At 38.6% G+C, this 17904-nt stretch overlaps 1 protein-coding gene across 7 annotated transcripts in view; it reads left to right on the forward strand.

Annotated features, from left to right (window-relative positions):
• LOC138739556 (inositol polyphosphate-4-phosphatase type I A) overlaps positions 1-17904 on the forward strand; it is a 239744-nt gene that overhangs the window by 124642 nt on the left and 97198 nt on the right. For 5 of the 7 annotated variants that reach the window (XM_069891866.1, XM_069891873.1, XM_069891870.1 and 2 more), the window contains 3 exons: positions 6929-7094; positions 10661-10838; positions 12840-12884. In XM_069891866.1, the coding sequence (XP_069747967.1) occupies positions 10736-10838; positions 12840-12884 (148 nt within the window). In that variant the 5' untranslated portion in view covers positions 6929-7094; positions 10661-10735. The remainder of the gene's footprint in view (positions 1-6928; positions 7095-10660; positions 10839-12839; positions 12885-17904) is intronic. The other 2 variants (XM_069891869.1, XM_069891871.1) reach the window with 1 other exon arrangement.

Here is a 17904-nt window from a genome sequence, read left to right on the forward strand (position 1 = left end):
CCTCCCACTCAGTGATCCAGATGCAGAATTGTGCATGTCTGGAAGGGCTGGGGATTAACCCCCAGCAGCATTAGAAGGGATCTAACTTGTGGTAATTTTGATCATCATTAAGGGAATCTGCTGATCCAGCCCACGAGAAATTAGTTCAAGCAGTTTTTCCTGCTACTGCAGGTCAGGTGATCCAGCCCACTAAGTTGTACTTTATTGGGTATACTTATGTAGGTCTAAATAGACTCTCCAAATTTCTTTGTCAAGTACAAAATACGCTAAATTCATTATCGTTTGCTCACAAAGAGGCACCACTATGCTGGGGCCCCCACCCGTAAGAGAAAGAGGAGCAAAGGAGAATCCCTTCAGAGTCACTAAATGACTGTGGTTTCACTTCCTTCTCTCCCATAACATCTGGCAGCTGCACAACCTCTTGTTTATTCCACTGTTGAGCCGAAGCTCCTAAAACTGAATCTCTCATCCGATCGGGAAGATGATAACACCAGAGGCCCTTCAGGAGCCCTGCTTTTTATTGGCACCTTCACGAGTCCAGATCCCAATATCTGATTCTCACTCGCCAGTCTCCATCAGCCCACTGTCTGCTGTATGCTCTTCAGTCTCTGCTGCTGTAGTTTTTGTTCCTCTGAGGAGGGGTGTTCTCATGCTCTGGTGCTCCGTACTGGTTTGCTGCTCACTTGAAACCTGCAATTCTTTTGGTCTGTCTCGCATGGGTGCTGCCAAATGGGGCTCAGACCTCAGTGGGTCAATCATTGTTTTTTTAAAAAAAAAACACTGGCCCCTTCTACAGGCTGTTTTAAAACCTGTACAGGACGTTGGCATCACAATCGGGCAGTAGGACCCTGCGGAGGAGTGCTGTGTCTCCGCTTCCTGCTCTACTGGTAGCTTCATATGGTACAGAAACAGAACTTTGATGCACTGCTTTGGTGCAGCTAACTATATATGTTAATATAATCCCAGTTTTCCCTGTCATTCTATTAACTTCACCTGGATTTCCTGCCACCCCACACATTCCCCCATACATGAGGGCAATTTTACAGTCAACAATTAACCTACCAGCCAGAACGTATTTGGCATGTGGGAGGAAACAGAGACATCCAGGGAAATCCTACACAGCACATATGGGAGAACATGCAAACTCCACAAGGGATAGCATTTACTGTCAGGATTGAATCTACATTTCTGGAGCTTAGGCTAAAGTGCATTACTCTGTACCCCAGTCAATTCAGTCATGTTTTGACTTTAAATTTCTGCCATTAATGTATCAACCCACGTCTTATGAAGTGCTATAAATTTGTCGCAAATTAATATGCCAGTTTTCTGGTGTCCAATATTGGACGTATACTTGTAGTGTTCACCCTCATTCTCCTCTTTCTATGAGCATAAACATTTCTGCGCATGCAAATCTGTGGCCATTCCAGTTTTCTTCCTTCATTGCAGCATTCTTTTCTTGACAGCTGCCAAAAGTTAATTTCATATCTTAGCATGAACTGTCTGCAAGCCTATAATCTCCTTTTTGGGTTGTAGTTAGGCCCACCTTTCCTTGACTATCTTTTGTATATTTATAAAATCTACTCCCAGTTTTCCTTCTCTGATACCCACTAAACTATTTTCATGCATTCTGTTAAGACTTTCATGGGCTTTCAATATTACTAAATCCTTACTTAAATATAAATGTGATACTTATCATACGTTTCCTTGTTTTATTTTTACTTTAATCTAATTCTTCAGTTACCCATGTAACTTTAGATCATAAGGCACAGGAGCCTTTTCAGCCTATTGAGTCTGCCCTGCCACTTAATCATGAGTTGACCCATTTCCCCACTGCCTGACAGTCTCCCCATATCCTTTGATATGTTGGCTAATCAAGAACCTATCAACCTCTGCCTTAAATATACCCAATAACCTGTCTCCACAACTGCCTGTGGCAATAAATTCCATAGATTTACCACTCTTTGGGTGAAGAAATTCAAATGCATCCCTGTTCTAAGTGGACGACTTTCAATCGTGAAGTTGTCCCCCCCATGTCCCTCACTCTCCCACCGTGGAAAACAACATTTCTACATCTACTCTGTCTATGCCTTTCAATATTTTAAATTTTTTAATGAATTTACCCCTCATTCTCCTAAATTCCAACAAATATAAGGCCAAGAGCTGTCAAATGCACTTACTATCATAACCCTTTCATTCCTGGAATCATCCTAATGAACCTCCTCTGAACCGTCTCCAACATCAGCTCATATTTTCTTAAATGAGGAGACCAAAACTGCTCACAATACTCCAAGTGACTCTCACCAGTGACTTATAAAGCCTCAACATAACATCCCAGCTCTTGTATTCTATTCCTCTTGAATTGAATGCCAGCATTGCATTTGACTTCTTCATCGCCCTCTCAGTGCTATTCTGCATGAGGACTCCAAAGTCCCTTTGCATCTGGGTATTTTCAATTTTCTCTCCATTTAAAAAATAGTCTGCCCTTTTATTTTTTTCTACCAAAGTGCATGATCATACACTTTCTGACATTATATTTCATATGCCTCCTCTAATCTGTCAAGATCCTTCTGCAGCCTCTATGTTTCTTCCACCTACCTTCGTATCATCTGCAAAGCTAGCCATAAGGCCACTCATTCCACAATCCAAATCATTAGTATGCAGTATAAAAAGAAGCAGCCCAAACTTTACCATCAGACGAACTTCCTTTCCTTTACAAAGAATATGATCTATTGTACCACCCTCCACCACCATCTCCAGCAATGCATTTCAAGTACCCACCACTCTCTGTATATTAAAAAAAACCACTTGCTTCTGACATATCCCCTAAACTTTCCTCCACTCAACTTGAACAGATGTCCTCTGGTATTTGCTTTTGTTGCCCAGGAAAAAAGTTTTTGGCTGTCCACCTTTTGGTGCCCCTTATAATCGTATATACCTCTATTGTGGTCACCTGTCATTTTTCATTGCTCCAAAGTAAAAAAAAACCTGAGCTGTCCACCTTGCTTCATAAGATACACATTAAACAGGAAAGTCTGCAGATTGTAGTATAATGCACAAAAGTGCTGGGAGAAACTCAGGAGTCCGTGTAAGTGCATGGTTGTAAAGCTTGGGTTTCTCCAGCACTTCTGCTTATTGCACAAGACACACTCTTGGTATTTAATCCCATTTCCCAGTGTAGACTCGCAAATATGTACAATTAAAGACATTTCAGATTTGTGAGGCAACCAGACTATTCTGGCCTGATAAAGGAACAAAATTAGTTGGTATCTTTGGAAATGGAACACATTAACTTTATAATTTTTCAATTTGCTGTTCAATTTTTTTTGCTATTAATATTTCTACATTGTTGCTGATTGCTAAGTTATTTCAAAAATAGTTATTTTAATGAAATCTCATTATCATAAAATATAGCCTTTTCCCAAGATAACAATATTTTCAAGTGACCTAATTAATGATGTTAAGATTAGGAAGGTAATTAATAAAGTAGATTCTGGCAGTATGTTAACTTTGGCATTTAAACACAAGAAACACAATTTAGGAAAATGAATGAGGAATCTTGTGCTGAAGGGTAATGAATGGGGAATAAATCATGATTGATATAGACCAGTGGTTTTCAAACTGCCCCCCCCCCCCCAAAAAACTCTCATAACGCCATAAGCAATTCCTATGGCATAAGTGCTCTCTGATTATTAAGGGATTGCTTAAGATGTTATGTGAGTGGGAAGGAAGGTTGAGAACCATTGCTCTAGACCTAATTGTTACTGAAATAATTTGCTTGAGAAAAATTGTCATTGGCCCATTTCCTTTGGAATTATGTAACCATGCACATAACGAGTCAATGAGGTATGATTAAAACAGTGGTTTTCAAACTTTTTCTTTCCTCCCACATACCACTTTAAGCAATCCCTTAGTAATTACAGAGCACTTATGGCATAAGGATTACCAAAGGTAGAATATAATTTGGGGGGACAGTTTGAAAACCACTGATACATACCATGTAAAAGCACTGAAAGGATGATTTGGGTGAATCTCTGAAGAATAGTGTTAATAAAATGGATGCCGAGAGGATCTCTTTTTTTCTTGTTATCTATTATGGAGTTGTAGAGCACATAAATGGGTCTTTTGGCCCACTACATCCACACTGACCCATTTACCCACAGCAAGTCTATATCTTTCTCTGCCTTGCATATTTAAGTGAGTGTGTGTAGCTGTCTCTTAAACCTCTGGAAATGTAATGATCTAGATTATTAATTGCTGCTTTTTAAAAACATTAATCTTTCCCAAATACCCTTTTACAATTCTTCTTCATTCTTGAAACCTACACCTTTTTGTTTATGGTACTCTTGCCCTGGGGACAAGATTGTTGCCCTCTACTATTGGGCTAGAAAGATTGTGACCATCTACTCTATGCCTCTTATAACTTTGCCATGATCTCTGTCGAGTCACCTCTCAGACATCTTCTCTCCAGGGAAAACAAACCCAGCTTCTTCATTTTCTTCAATAAGTGAAGTCTTCTGATCAAGACGGCATCCTTTGGAATCTGCTTGGCATTCCCTACAGCATAAACACTTCCTCCCTTAAGTATTCCAACCAGAACAATATTGCTTAAAATGCTACAAGTCCAACCTAACCAGTATTTTGTGAAGTTGCATCATAATGCTCCAACTTTAATATTCTATGTCATATCTTTGAAGGCATGCACGCTCTATGCAGTATCTGCCTCTGTTACCTTTTTTTGAACTCTATGGACTTGAATCCAAAGGTCCTATTAGTTAAAATTCCTCAGCAGCCATGTATTTACAATATGTATTTGACTTCCCAAAATATGTCACGTCATGCTTGTTGGGATTAAGTTCCATCTCCCAATATTCCAACAAACTTTCCATCTCAGACTCGATGGGCCTAGTGGCCTGCTTCTGTTCCTTTATCTAGAGATCTTGTGATCTATATCTTGTTGTAGCCTTAGGCAATCTTCTTTGCTATCCACAACGTCACCAACATTTGTGTCATCTGCAAACTTGCCAAGTTTACCTCCTATATTTGCATCCAAGTTGTTCATATACATCACTTGGTCCCCACATTTGCTAAGTGTCAAAGTTGTCAGAGTTAAAGAATTAATTAAAGCCATTGGGGGAAAAAAAATTAAAGTAAAAATATTAAATGAAGGGTTTTTTTTTGAGAATTGAACGTTCTTACTCTCCATCCTGACAGACTACATCCTTATAACAAGTCTGGGATCTGAAAAATATTTTGCTTTCTCCCTAGCAGAAGGAATGGAAAATTTGGCCAGATCCAGCTATGGTGCTGGACATCATTAGAGATTAGTGGCAAAAGATATTGGAAAAATATGTTAATTGATAGGGAGTAGTTTGGGGTTTCTGCATTTTGAGTGGCTTTTCCCAAAGAAGCTGGCATTGAGATGGGCAAACACCAGTGTTTTCTGTTACCTGTTTTTAAGATAAGGCTTTTCACTTACAACATCTTAAATTGCCTCCTTTATTTGGGGGTGGGGGGGGGTGGACGGGGTATAGTTTGGCTTTCCCACTACTATGGTTTATGGTGCCCTCACCTCCTCTCCATTTCCTTGACTCTGTTCACATCTCACCTCTTCTGAGACAGACCAGAAGTAGGAATTTCTTTGGTCTTTTGCATCCAGCCCTTCAATCTCTGTTGTGACCACCAGCTGTATCATGATCCCACAAGCAGTCACGTCTTCCGCTTTCTTTCGTGGCCACTTTCTCTGTGATATTTACTGGTTTGCTCCTCCTTTCCCATTCTTCCCTTTTCCTCCCCAGATACCACTGCAATCGTAGGAGTGGGTCACCTCTCCATACACCTTGTCCCTCACCACCATTTTCCAAGAATGGCAAAAATTAACACGCACGTGTGACCTTTGGTGTTCTTCTCTGTGGCATCCTACATTGGCAATTCACAAGACCAAGTGCAGATCAACTTCTCTCCACATCCCTCCACTGACCTGTCTGTCCCTGGCCACCCCTGTGCCAGAGTGAGGCCATATTTAAGCTCAAGGAACAGCACTTGGGTAGTCCACAACTCACTGATATGAACATTGATGTCTCTATTTTCACAGTACCTTTTTTTTTGTATCTTAGTCTTCTCTCACACCCCCTTCTTTTTGCCACTCCTTTTACCCCAGCTCCCATTTAATTACTTTTTTTGCCTTGCTTACCAGGTTCCATCACTGATGCACATCCCATATGTTACCCTATCCCCTCCCTTTTTGTTCCCATTTGTCCATCATCCATCCTAAGCTGCTTCTACTCATTACCTTCCTTTCTTACCATATTTCATAATCTGTGGGCCTTTGTTGCATCTATCACCTCAGCCTATGTTGCTCACTCTGCTCCTCTACCCTACCTGACTCCATCCTTATCTGGAGCCACCTATCGTTTGTCAGCTCTAGTCCCTTCACTTCACTTCCTCTACACTCCCAGCCCTCATACAGGGACTCGGCCCAAAACCTCGAACATCATTATGTCAATACAGATTTGCTGCTTGACCTTTCCTAAAACCAAATTAATTTGGCAAAATTATTGGCAGGAGTTCACTATCTTAATGTGTTTTTCTTTGGGGAGGTTGCTTTTGAAAGGAAATCAATTTCAGTAATTTATTTTTGGATAAAGTGCCATGAAATTCCTGATTTTTTTTGTCAATCAAGTTATTGCAAGTGGTGTAGGAGATGTGCATTGGTATAACACTTGATAAAAATGCATTAGAATTGTGATTTTCAAGGAAGTTATGTGCAAGAGATGGAGGATGCAAACTATTTGCTCCTTTTTTTCTCTTTAAACTTGTATTAAATTAGCTAACTCAAAACTGATGGTCTATCGATGTCCGACCTTTTGATAAGTCAAATTTCTAGTGGTTCATTGGATGTTCTCTTTATTGCAATTATTTTCTCTACCAGGTCTCCCAGTGGTCTATAAAAGGACATTTGATGCATGTGAAAAGCCTATTGTATCTGATGTTTCCTTTCTCTTTGGACTCTGTTTGGTGAAGACTGGCTAGATTTGTGGTGTGGCTATTTACTGGTGTGAACTTGCATCTTGCTCCTCAAGTGCTGCCATTCATGGGTATGTATTTTAAAAACATTTAAATAAACTATATGTAATGCCCAACATAAGGAAAGGCTTCTCAATGTTCCATCAAAATTCCAACCTCTGCAGTTCTTGTGTTTCTCATGTAATGATCTGCATCCCAAGATATCGAGTACTAAAATTCCAAGGTACAATGAGTTTTCCTACTTATAGGCCTCTATTCTGGCATCGGTGCCCAGGATAAAGAGAATGCAAATTACCAGTGAGTGGTTATAGCAACACCTATTTATTTTAATCTATTTTATTAATGGATTTCAATGTTGGTTATTTACCGCAAAATGTGATTGCAATCATAGTTTAATATGAAGCTCATAATATTGTTTAACATTGAATTACATTAGAATTTTGCCAGAGTTATTGATGTGGAAATATAACAAAAGTTATTTCTCCCCAACTCTTTTCGGTGCCTTATTTCAAAAACTCTTTGTTTTAAAAACTTGTTTATATTGCTCCTTTCAGAATATATAAGAGAATAGTCATCGTTCCTAATTAACTTATTTGTCAATATTGCTTTTATTATCCTTTCCCAGACTTAACAAGCTTCCCAACCCTCCTAATTCATGGTTTCTATGCTTTCCTGAAAAAGAAAATAAACAAAAACCCAGCTCCTCTGCCATTGCTTCTCACTGATCATGTTAAAAGATATTATCAACCTCTCTTCCTCTGTCCAAAAAAAATGTGCCCTTGATTGTAACCATAATGGAAGCTAGAATTGCTGCTCAGAGAAACTCAGCAGGTTTGACAGCATCCATAGGAAGTAAAGGTTAACAGCAATTTATACATATGGCTGCTCTTTATTGACTACATTATTCTCTCTGTGGTGGTTAAAAAGCTACAAACTCTAGGCCTCTGTACCCACTGAGCAACTGGATCCTTGACTTTCTCTTTGGAAGATCACAGCCAGTACGGTTGGAAGCAACGTCTCCTCCTCACTGATTATCAACACTGATTATCACTCGAGGATGCTTAGCCCATTGCTCTACTCATTGTATACCCAAGACTACAGCCAGGCACTATTCCAATGCTATCTACAAGTTTGCCGATGACACCACAGTTGGCGGCAGAATCACAAATGGCAATGAGGAAGTGTGCAGGAGGGAGATAGATCAGCTCGTTGAGAGGTGTCACGCCATCAACCTTGCAAAACCAAGGAGATGATTGTGGACTTCATGAGGAAGTCAGGGGGACAAGACCCTGTTCTCATTGAGGACTCAGTCATGGAGAGGATCAAGAACTTCAAATTCCTGGGTGTTAACATCTCAAAGGATCTGTCCTGGAACCTCCATGTTGATGCAATCACAAAGAAAGCTCATCAGCAGCTAAACTTCGTGAGGTGTCTGAGGAGATTCAGTATGTCACTGAATACTCTCGTAAACTTCAATGGGTGTACCATGGAGAGATTCTGGCTGGTTGCATCACTGCCTGGTATGGAGTTGCCAATTCTCAGAACAAGAATAAACTCCAGAGTGTTGTTAACTCAGCCTGGGACATCATAGGCACCAGACTTCACTCCATCGAGGACATCTATATAAGGCAGTATCTTAAAAAAACAGTCTCTATCCTCAAAGACCCCCACCACCCAGACCACTTTCTCTTCGCTCTGCTACCATTGGGAAAAAGAAATGGGAGCCTAAAGACGAGCACTCAGAGGCACAAAGACAGCTCTCCCCCCCCACCATCAGATTCCTGAATAATCAATGAACCAAAGACACGGCCTTACTTTTCGTGAACTATTTAAAAAAAATTTTTATAGTCATGTTGTCCGACGGTTTTAATGTTAATATTTGCATTATTGATGTTGCTTCAAAACACTAAATTTCATGACGTTTCCTGACAGTAAAATTCTGATTCTGACCAGCATTTTGGGCCTGAGCCCTTTGTCAAATACATTTGTTTATTGTACTTCTATTGTTTAAATGCACCTCAGCATCTGTAGACGCTCTTGATTAACTCCAATTGCTGTTCAGATTTCATTCTGGAAATAGGACAACTTCTGTTTTGTTTAATATTGTGTGTTCTGTACTATTACATAAAAATAAAGCAATCTTGAAATTAACTCAGTTAATTTTGCTATTAACTCAGTTAAGTAATTATTTCTGGCAGATTGTAATTTGGTTAATTGTTCCTCTGTTGTTACACCAAAATGCCTATCAGTTAAATGTTTAGAAGAAAATAAATAAAAAATAAAATAAACTGGAAATATTTCTACAGGTAATAGAATTTCTAATTTAAGAGATTTAAAATGTAAATGGAATTGTAAGATTGTTTTGTATAAACACAGCAAGTTATAATCTGGAATTCACCATGTTAAGGTGGTATTGTGAACCACACATGTAACTGAAAATAAAATATTTTCAGGTCTATACGGGAGTCCTCGTGCAGAACAGCCTGAAGGTAAACTTGCATGTTGAGATGGTAGTGAAGAAGGCAAATGCAATGCTGGCCTTCATTTCGAGAGGAATAGAATATTGGAGCAGGGATGTGATGTGGAGGCTTTATAAGGCATTGGTGAGACCTCATTTGGAGAATTGTGAGCAGTTTTTGGGCTCCTCGGTTAAGAAAAGATGTGCTGAAGTTGGAGAGGGTTCAAACGAGGTTCACTAGGATGATTCTGGGAATTAAAGAGTTATCATATGAAGAAGGTTTGACAGCTCTTGGCCTTTATTTGATAGAATTTAGGAGAATTGGTTGGGGGGGGGGGGGCGGGGAGGAACCTCATTGAAACATTTTGAATGTTGAAAGGCATGGACCGAATAGATGTAGAAAGGTTGTTTCCCATGGTGGGAGAGTCTAGGATCAGAGGGAACAACTTCAGGATTGAAGGGTGTCTGCTTAGAACAAAAATGTGTAGGAATTTCTTCAGCCTGGGGATGGTAAATATATGGAATTTGTTGCCACAGGAAGTTATGGAGGCCAGGTCATTAGATGGATTTAATCAGAGATTGATAGGTTATTGAATAGCCAGGGCATCAAGGGTTGTGGGGAGAAGGCTGGGCAGTGGAGCTGAGTGAGAAAATGGATCCACTCATGATTAAATGGTGGGGAAACTCCTGAGTTGAATAGCCTATATATGCTCGTATGTCTTATTGGGAAAGAACAGAGGTATGGGATTAATTGGATACCTTTCAAAATAACTGCATCAAAATTGATGGGCTGCATCATTCTCCTTTCAATGTGATTTGTAACTTAGAAGTTTCCTTCTGGAAGATCATTTTACTTTATAGTTGTGTTCTTTTTATGCATTCAGAGTTTCTAATATAATGGTTATCATCTCCAGAATCTTCACTGTTGTGGAGATCCATGTTGCTGTAGACTCAAGGAGATGCAGGGTGTGTGGAGCTTTTGCATTGCATCAATATGTTGGATATGGCAGACTTTTGAAAAGTGATGCTCAAACATTATTTATGTAGGCACTCTTCAGAAAGCAGATACCAAAGGAACCAGATAATGAAAGTCTTAGAGATGTATCTTTCACTCTGTGTAGCCTGATTTTGATTGAAAATTCCAAATTTTTTAACACATTCTCTGGTTATGTTTTTAAGGAAACTTCAATTTGAGCTTTGGAAGAAAGTGAAAGGCTACCAGAAAGAAAGAAAAAAGGTATTACTCATGAAAAAATGTCAACAAATGAGCAAAGTCCTCGGCACTGTAAAGCCAGGACCATGCAACGAGCTTCAACCTTTGATCTCTCATCAGATATGCTAAGTTTATCTTTATCAGGTGAGTTTTATTGTGGAATTCTGTAACTTATTGCCTTGAGCTTGATTTTTTTTAAAGTCGCAGATAAAATTTAGACAAATTAAAAACCCAGATTTAATTTCCTCAATTCACTATTCCAATCAATCAATTGAAAACCATTGCAGCAACACACAAAATGCTGGAAGAACCTGGTGGGTCACTCAACATCCATGGAAGGCAATAGATAGTTGGCATTATGAGCTGAAACCTTGGTTTCAAAGGTAACTTGTGTTGCAGTTATGAAAAAGAATCGAGAATTCAACTGTTAAATGATCCAATAATTCCACCATTGGCTGGCGCCATTTTCTTTATGGGATACTCATCACATCTAGAACTGAATGGTGAATTTTACTGATGTGAACTTCAATAGAATGTCATCTGACCTAAACCAATATTTATCTTAATTGTTCTTTCATCATTTGTACATGATTATTCAAATTAGTGCAATTGATATTCCCCTTACTCATTACTATTGAATTCCAATGTTCAAAAATGTTGCCTCCTTCCATGCTGGCCTGAATTTATACATATTTAATTTAATCGTTGGAGGGTTAATCATGGATCTTGTGGTTCTTCATAAAATCACCCATCCGTTCCAAGTATTAGACTAGTATACCTTTTTTGAACTGCTCCTGGCACATTACATCCTTCCATAAATAAGGAGACCTAAACAGTTCGGACTATTCCACATGTGGCCCGGGATAACACTTTTGGTTTCAATGCCTCTGGTCATTCATAACACTCTGTTAGCTTTCTTAATTATTAACTGCACATGCTAGCTTCCTGCAAATCATTCTGCAATCTCTATTTATTTATGGTTTATTAATTTTTCTACCCAAATTGGACATTTTGCCAGATCATACTCTATTTGTCTTTTTTAACTAATTTTCCTGCCTCTCGTGTTATCAGCAAATTTAACCTATCGTGCCTTTCATGTTTTCATTATTAAATGTGAAAAATTGAGGCTAGATGACTGGCCAGAAAACTACTAAATAATGTCGTCACGTTCTATTTTTATATTATTTCCTTTACTCCTGCATTTATAATATTTAGATTTACCCTTTATCTGTTTTCATCAGATCACTTCATTTTTTTTCCCCTTTCTAAAAGAAAACTGTGTTTCTCTGTGCAAAAGTACCCATTTTTATTTGTCTTGACTTCAGTTTTCAGCAAGGGTAATGGTCACTAAACAATAACTCTGTGGTTCAAAAGGAGATTTAATAATAAAAAAACAGGAATGAAACCTGAGTGATCTAGATTGGTTTGTTCAGAACTACCATGATAACCCATTCATCAAATGTACTTAACTGTGGCTCTTTCTGTTTATTGTTTGATGCAGTTTTAATTAGGATGTGGTATGATAAAATTAACAATGTAAATAACAGGACAATAATTATTTTTCCTCACTGATCTCACCTCACTGACAAAAGGCAAAGGAGGAAAAACCCAACACCCAACCCCAACCAACCAATTTTCCCCTGCAACCGCTGCAACCGTGTCTGCCTGTCCCGCATCGGACTTGTCAGCCACAAACGAGTCTGCAGCTGACGTGGACATTTACCCCCCTCCATAAATCTTCGTCCGCGAAGCCAGCCAAAGAAGAAATTATTTTTCCAAATTTAATTCAACTCCATACATCTGCCTCTCTTATTTGTTGATTTTACCCTTTCCTGTATGATCTTTGGTAAAATTCTTCATGAATTCTCATAAAAGTCTGGTTGATGCTACGCAAATCTTGCACACTAATGGAAAGTAGAAATGGATCAAAGGCATGAATCAAGCACTAATTTAATGTTGCTTTGTTGCCATTGAGTCTTGTGCATCATTTTGATTACAAATTGCATTCATAATTCAGTTATCCTTGATAATAGATGATACCTGGTGTATGTGATTATTTTGAACATTGCAGCCTCTGGATATATTTACCTTGTTGATTTGCCATATTCTGAAGTACTAATTTACTGGCATATCTGTCTTTTCTAGCCAACAGCCAGGATCCAGATGAACCTATTTTGGAATTTAGTTTAGGTGAGTATCTCATGGTTTAGTAAATTCTGTTTGCTTAAAGCAATTAAATCTCTAATTTTCTGCTGCCCGAGTCTCTTACATGGTTCAGCCCTCATCAGAAATACATCTTCTGGACAGAAAAGAATAACTGGCTGTACACTAGTTCTTCTTTGAACGATATGCAGGTCTGGTATTTTCTCTGAGGCACTGAACATGGGCTTTCCCACTTCCACCAGAGCAGCATGGCATGAAAGAGCACCTGTGTTTCATTATTCTATGCCATTGAACATCAGTACTCCAGTACATAGATATTTACTTGTACATGTACTCCCCGACGTACATCTGAGTTTCGTTCTGACCAACTGGTCGTATCTCGAAATGGACGCAAGTCAGAAAGTTACTGTATCCGTTTTATCGTGCGTCCATTTCCCTAATGTAAAGCCATTTGCAAGCATAGACGGCTGTATAAGTAGCCATTCCCATTCAGGATTGGGCTCACATTAGTCTGAGGTTATTCCTTTCCAATGGCTAAGCATAATCTCCATTGCTGACTTTGGTCCCCAACACCTCCCCACTGCTGCCGCCGGTCCCGACACCTCACTGCTACCGGTTCCCGACCACCCAGATATTTTACGGTTGTAGAGTCTGAGGTCCCCGTTCCTGCCCAGGAGCCCAAGATCCCCGCTCCTGCCCAGGAACCCGAGTTACCCTAGCTCCTGCCCAGGAACTGCTGGCCCCTCCCCAAGCTGGCACGTAACCGTGGTTCCTGCACCGAGCGCACTTGGGTAGGTGAGGTGACTCCTTCGATGCAGATGGCACAGTACCCAATTTTGAGAATAGAGACGCCGTCATTAACCACGGCTGTACCCAATGCTGAAGACTTGGACCCAGCACCATTTGGCATCTTCTCGGCCAAAAGCAAAGGCTTTTTTTTAAATGTTATTGTAATTAGACTGAGGTTATTCCTTTCCAATGCCAAGCATAATCATATTTACACACCAGTATATTTTTTCTTTTTAATTTTAAAAATTTATACAATATTTTTTTCGGTTGCATTACAGATGGTCATAAGTCGCATAGGTTGTAAGTTGGAGACTATCTGTAATTGCATCTTTAATATTTTTATTTCTGAAATTAGTTTAATAATAAGGCAAATGAGTTTTGAAATATCTTCAATTTAATTTATTTTTTGTTAATTGTCAGATTTTATATAAAGCTAAAGAAGATTATGTTGGGAAAGCCTTGAAGGTTATGGTAGCACCTGAAAAATGAGAGAACCAATATTATGGTTATCAGCCTTAGACCTAAACAGTCAGATTATCTTACCTCAATCTTGGAAATAGGGTAAATTTTAGAAGTGCTGAGTTTAAAAAGAGTACTTAAACCTTTGGCCATTTTTAACATTTTGTCATACAGTATATACTCCGGTCTGGATCCATGGGTAAACCTTTCTAGTATTAAAGTACAGTATGTAATTGGGTATAAAACCAGTCCTGGAAAACTGGGACATGGAGTCCAAAGCGTTAATATGGATCCTAATCTCCTACTTCTCGAAATGTAACGTATTATGCTTTGGTATAACATTGATACTAAGAGTTGCAAAAATATTCATTTAAAACTAAATCTAACTTTTTTTTAGAAAGAGGAAGGTTTTTTTATACATTAAATGAAAATCAAAAATAACTGCAATTGTTGGAAATACTCAGCATGTCAGGAAGCACCTGTGAAAGAAGAAGCGGTTAACATTTCAGGTCAAAAAAAAGCGAAAAAATGTTTTTGTGTCTGATTAATTTTTGACAGTTTCTGAGATTTGCAGTCTATTTGTTAAATGAATTATTAACCTGCATTTAAAGTCTGTTGTCATATATACCAAGGTAAAGTGAGAAAGTTAATTTTCCAAGCAGTCCAGTGAGTTAATCCACACAGAACGAAGAGCAGAGTTAGAGAGAGAGAGAGAGAGAGAGATCAATTTATACAGAGGAAAGGAAACATATTGCACTACAATACAGCCATGGTAGATGTATGGGAAATAGAGGAGATGCAGATGAGGGTTGAGTTATGACAGAAGAGGGGAGATCATATTTTCTGAAAAAGAAGGACACTTCAAATGTCCTAGAATGGAAGGCCTCTTCCTGGAAACAGATGCTACCGAGACCAAATCTTCCCTCTCTAAACTCCTGTAAGGATTCTTTTTCCTTATTTCCTCTGTCTTTATTCCAGTTACTCCCAGGATGAAAATCGCTGATTTATACTCAAGTTCTCTTCTGTAAAAATTTGCCACGAATCTTCACTTTGATTCCCTCTCTACATCTTGAAACCTAAGTGCCTAACTTTTTCCAGTTTCAATGAAAAAAATATCATCAACCTGTAACTTTTCAGGAGTCACATGATGGAGTAGTGGCCGGATGGTGAACTCCAGCCCTCTCCAGAAAAGTCGGAAAAAACAAAGGAAAACACAAAGGCACAAAAATAAAAATTAAAGTAAAGTGAGTAAAAATTAAAGTAAGGTGGAAAGAAGATGGCGACGAAAAAAGAAAAATCGAAACCAACGGTAAGAAGAGAGGAAGAGAAGACAACGGAAGAAGAAGAAGGCCTTACCTATTCGAAGAGGCCCGCGGTGGAGAGGGAAACCCGCTCCCTCAGGTCGGTAGAAAGTGGACTACAAAAATGGCTCGCTGAGCCGAGTAAAAGTGCGCAACCGCGCATGCAAAAAAACACACCGATGGGAGGGGTGACCAGCTGGGGAGTCGATCTCCACAGCCGGCAATGACAGCTACAGAACAGCAGCAGCAAGAGGAGAACATAGAAGACAACGAAAACAAGAAAGAAGAGAAGAAAAGGACAACAAAGAAACAACAGATGGCCAACCCAGAGGAAGAAGAAGAGGAAGAGTACAGTGAAATAGAAGAAGAAGGGAAAGGCAAGACAAAGGATATACTTTCTCTTATTAAAGAATACATGGAGTCATTTAAAGAATGGCAAGCGCAAGAATTTAATGATTTAAGAAGAAGAATAAACAATACAGAAGAGAAAATGAATAAAATAGATATCACCTTATCAGAAATGGGAAAAAGAATGGACAAGGTGGAAGAACGAGAAGCAGCAGTAGAAATGGAGGTAGAGGACTTAAAAAAGAAATTAGAGGAATCTAATAAAAAAGTTAAAGAGACAAAAGAGCTGTTAGCTCAGAAAATAGATATAATGGAAAATTATAACAGAAGAAATAACATAAAGATAGTGGGCCTTAAGGAAGATGAAGAAGGCAAGAATATGATAGAGTTTATAAAAGATTGGATCCCTAGGATCCTAGGATGTCCAGAACTACAGCAAGAAATGGAAATAGAAAGGGCACATAGAGCATTGGCCTTTAAACCACAACCACAACAAAAGCCAAGATCTATTTTAGTAAAATTCCTAAGATATACTACAAGAGAAAAGGTACTGGAGAAAACAATGGAAAAAGTAAGAAAGGACAACAAGCCACTGGAGTACAAAGGGCGAAAAATCTTCATTTATCCAGATATAAGTTTTGAACTCCTGAAGAAGAGAAAGGAGTTCAATACAGCAAAGGCGATTTTATGGAAGAAAGGGTATAAATTTATACTAAAGCATCCAGCGGTATTGAAAATATTTATTCCAGGACAGCAAAACAGACTATTCTCGGATCCAGAGGAAGCACGAAAATTTGCAGAACAATTACAAAATAGACTGAGAGATGAAGACGTGTAACGAGAGTACAAAAGACTGCGAACTAAAAAGACACATAAGTTTTGAACTCCTGAAGAAGTGGAAGGAGTTCAATACAGCGAAAACGATCTTATGGAAAAAAACTATTCTCGGATCCAGAGGAAGCAAGGAAATTTGCAGAACAACTACAAAATAAACAGAGAGATGAAGACATGTAATAAGAGTAAAAATGACCACGATTTATATGTATGTGGGTAAAGAGGTATATGTGTGTATATGTATAGTGTGCATACATAAATGTATCCGTATTTAGAGGAAAATATAGAGAGTATAGACAAGAATTAATAAGGGAAGGAAATGGAATAGAGGGAATAAGGAGGGAATTAAAAGAGTGACCTTTGTTACATATGAAAAGTGAAATCTTTTCTGGGGGGGGCTGGGTGGGGAGGAGTTACGGTCACTGCAAAATCAGCTGACGCTTGCGAGTGAATTCGCAAATCCAAATGGAGAGGGGAGATGTGGTTGTCCGACAAGGGATAAAGGACAACTCAGGAGGGGAAGGGGAGATTGGGGCTAAAGAAGTTTTAAATAGGAGAATAAGGAAAATGTTTGATGTTTTAGGAATGTTGTCTTATAAAGGGTTCAAAACAAGAAAACAGAAATGGATAAGAAGGAAAGGTAATGATGGAGAAACGGAAAAGGAAGATAAACAAAGTATAAAATGGCTACGTTGAACTATATGACTTTAAATATTAATGGAATACATAACCAAATTAAAAGGAAGAAACTGCTAAATTTACTGACAAAATAAAAAATTGATATAGCATTTGTGCAAGAAACACATTTAACTGAATTGGAGCACGAGAAATTAAAGAGAGATTGGGTAGGACATGTAACAGCAGCATCGTATAATTCAAAAGCAAGAGGAGTAGCTATATTAATTAGTAAAAATGTGCCATTTAAAATAGAAGAGGAAATAATAGATCCAGCAGGGAGATATGTAATGATAAAATGTCAGATATATTCGGAGTTTTGGAATCTACTCAATGTATATTCCCCTAACGAAGAAGATCAAAAGTTTATGCAAGATGTCTTTTTGAAGATAGCAGATACGCAAGGGAACATATTAATAGGAGGGGATTTCAACCTGAATTTGGATTCAAATATGGACAAAACTGGGAAAAAAATTAACAGAAAGAACAAGGTAACTAAATTTATAATTAAATCGATGGAAGAAATGCAACTTTTGGATATATGGAGGAAACAACACCCAAAGGAAAAGGAATATTCATATTACTCGGCTAGACATAAAACATACTCAAGAATAGACCTATTTTTGTTATCAGCTCGTATG

Source organism: Narcine bancroftii, chromosome 7, assembly GCF_036971445.1.
Source record: "Narcine bancroftii isolate sNarBan1 chromosome 7, sNarBan1.hap1, whole genome shotgun sequence".
NCBI lineage: Eukaryota > Metazoa > Chordata > Chondrichthyes > Torpediniformes > Narcinidae > Narcine > Narcine bancroftii.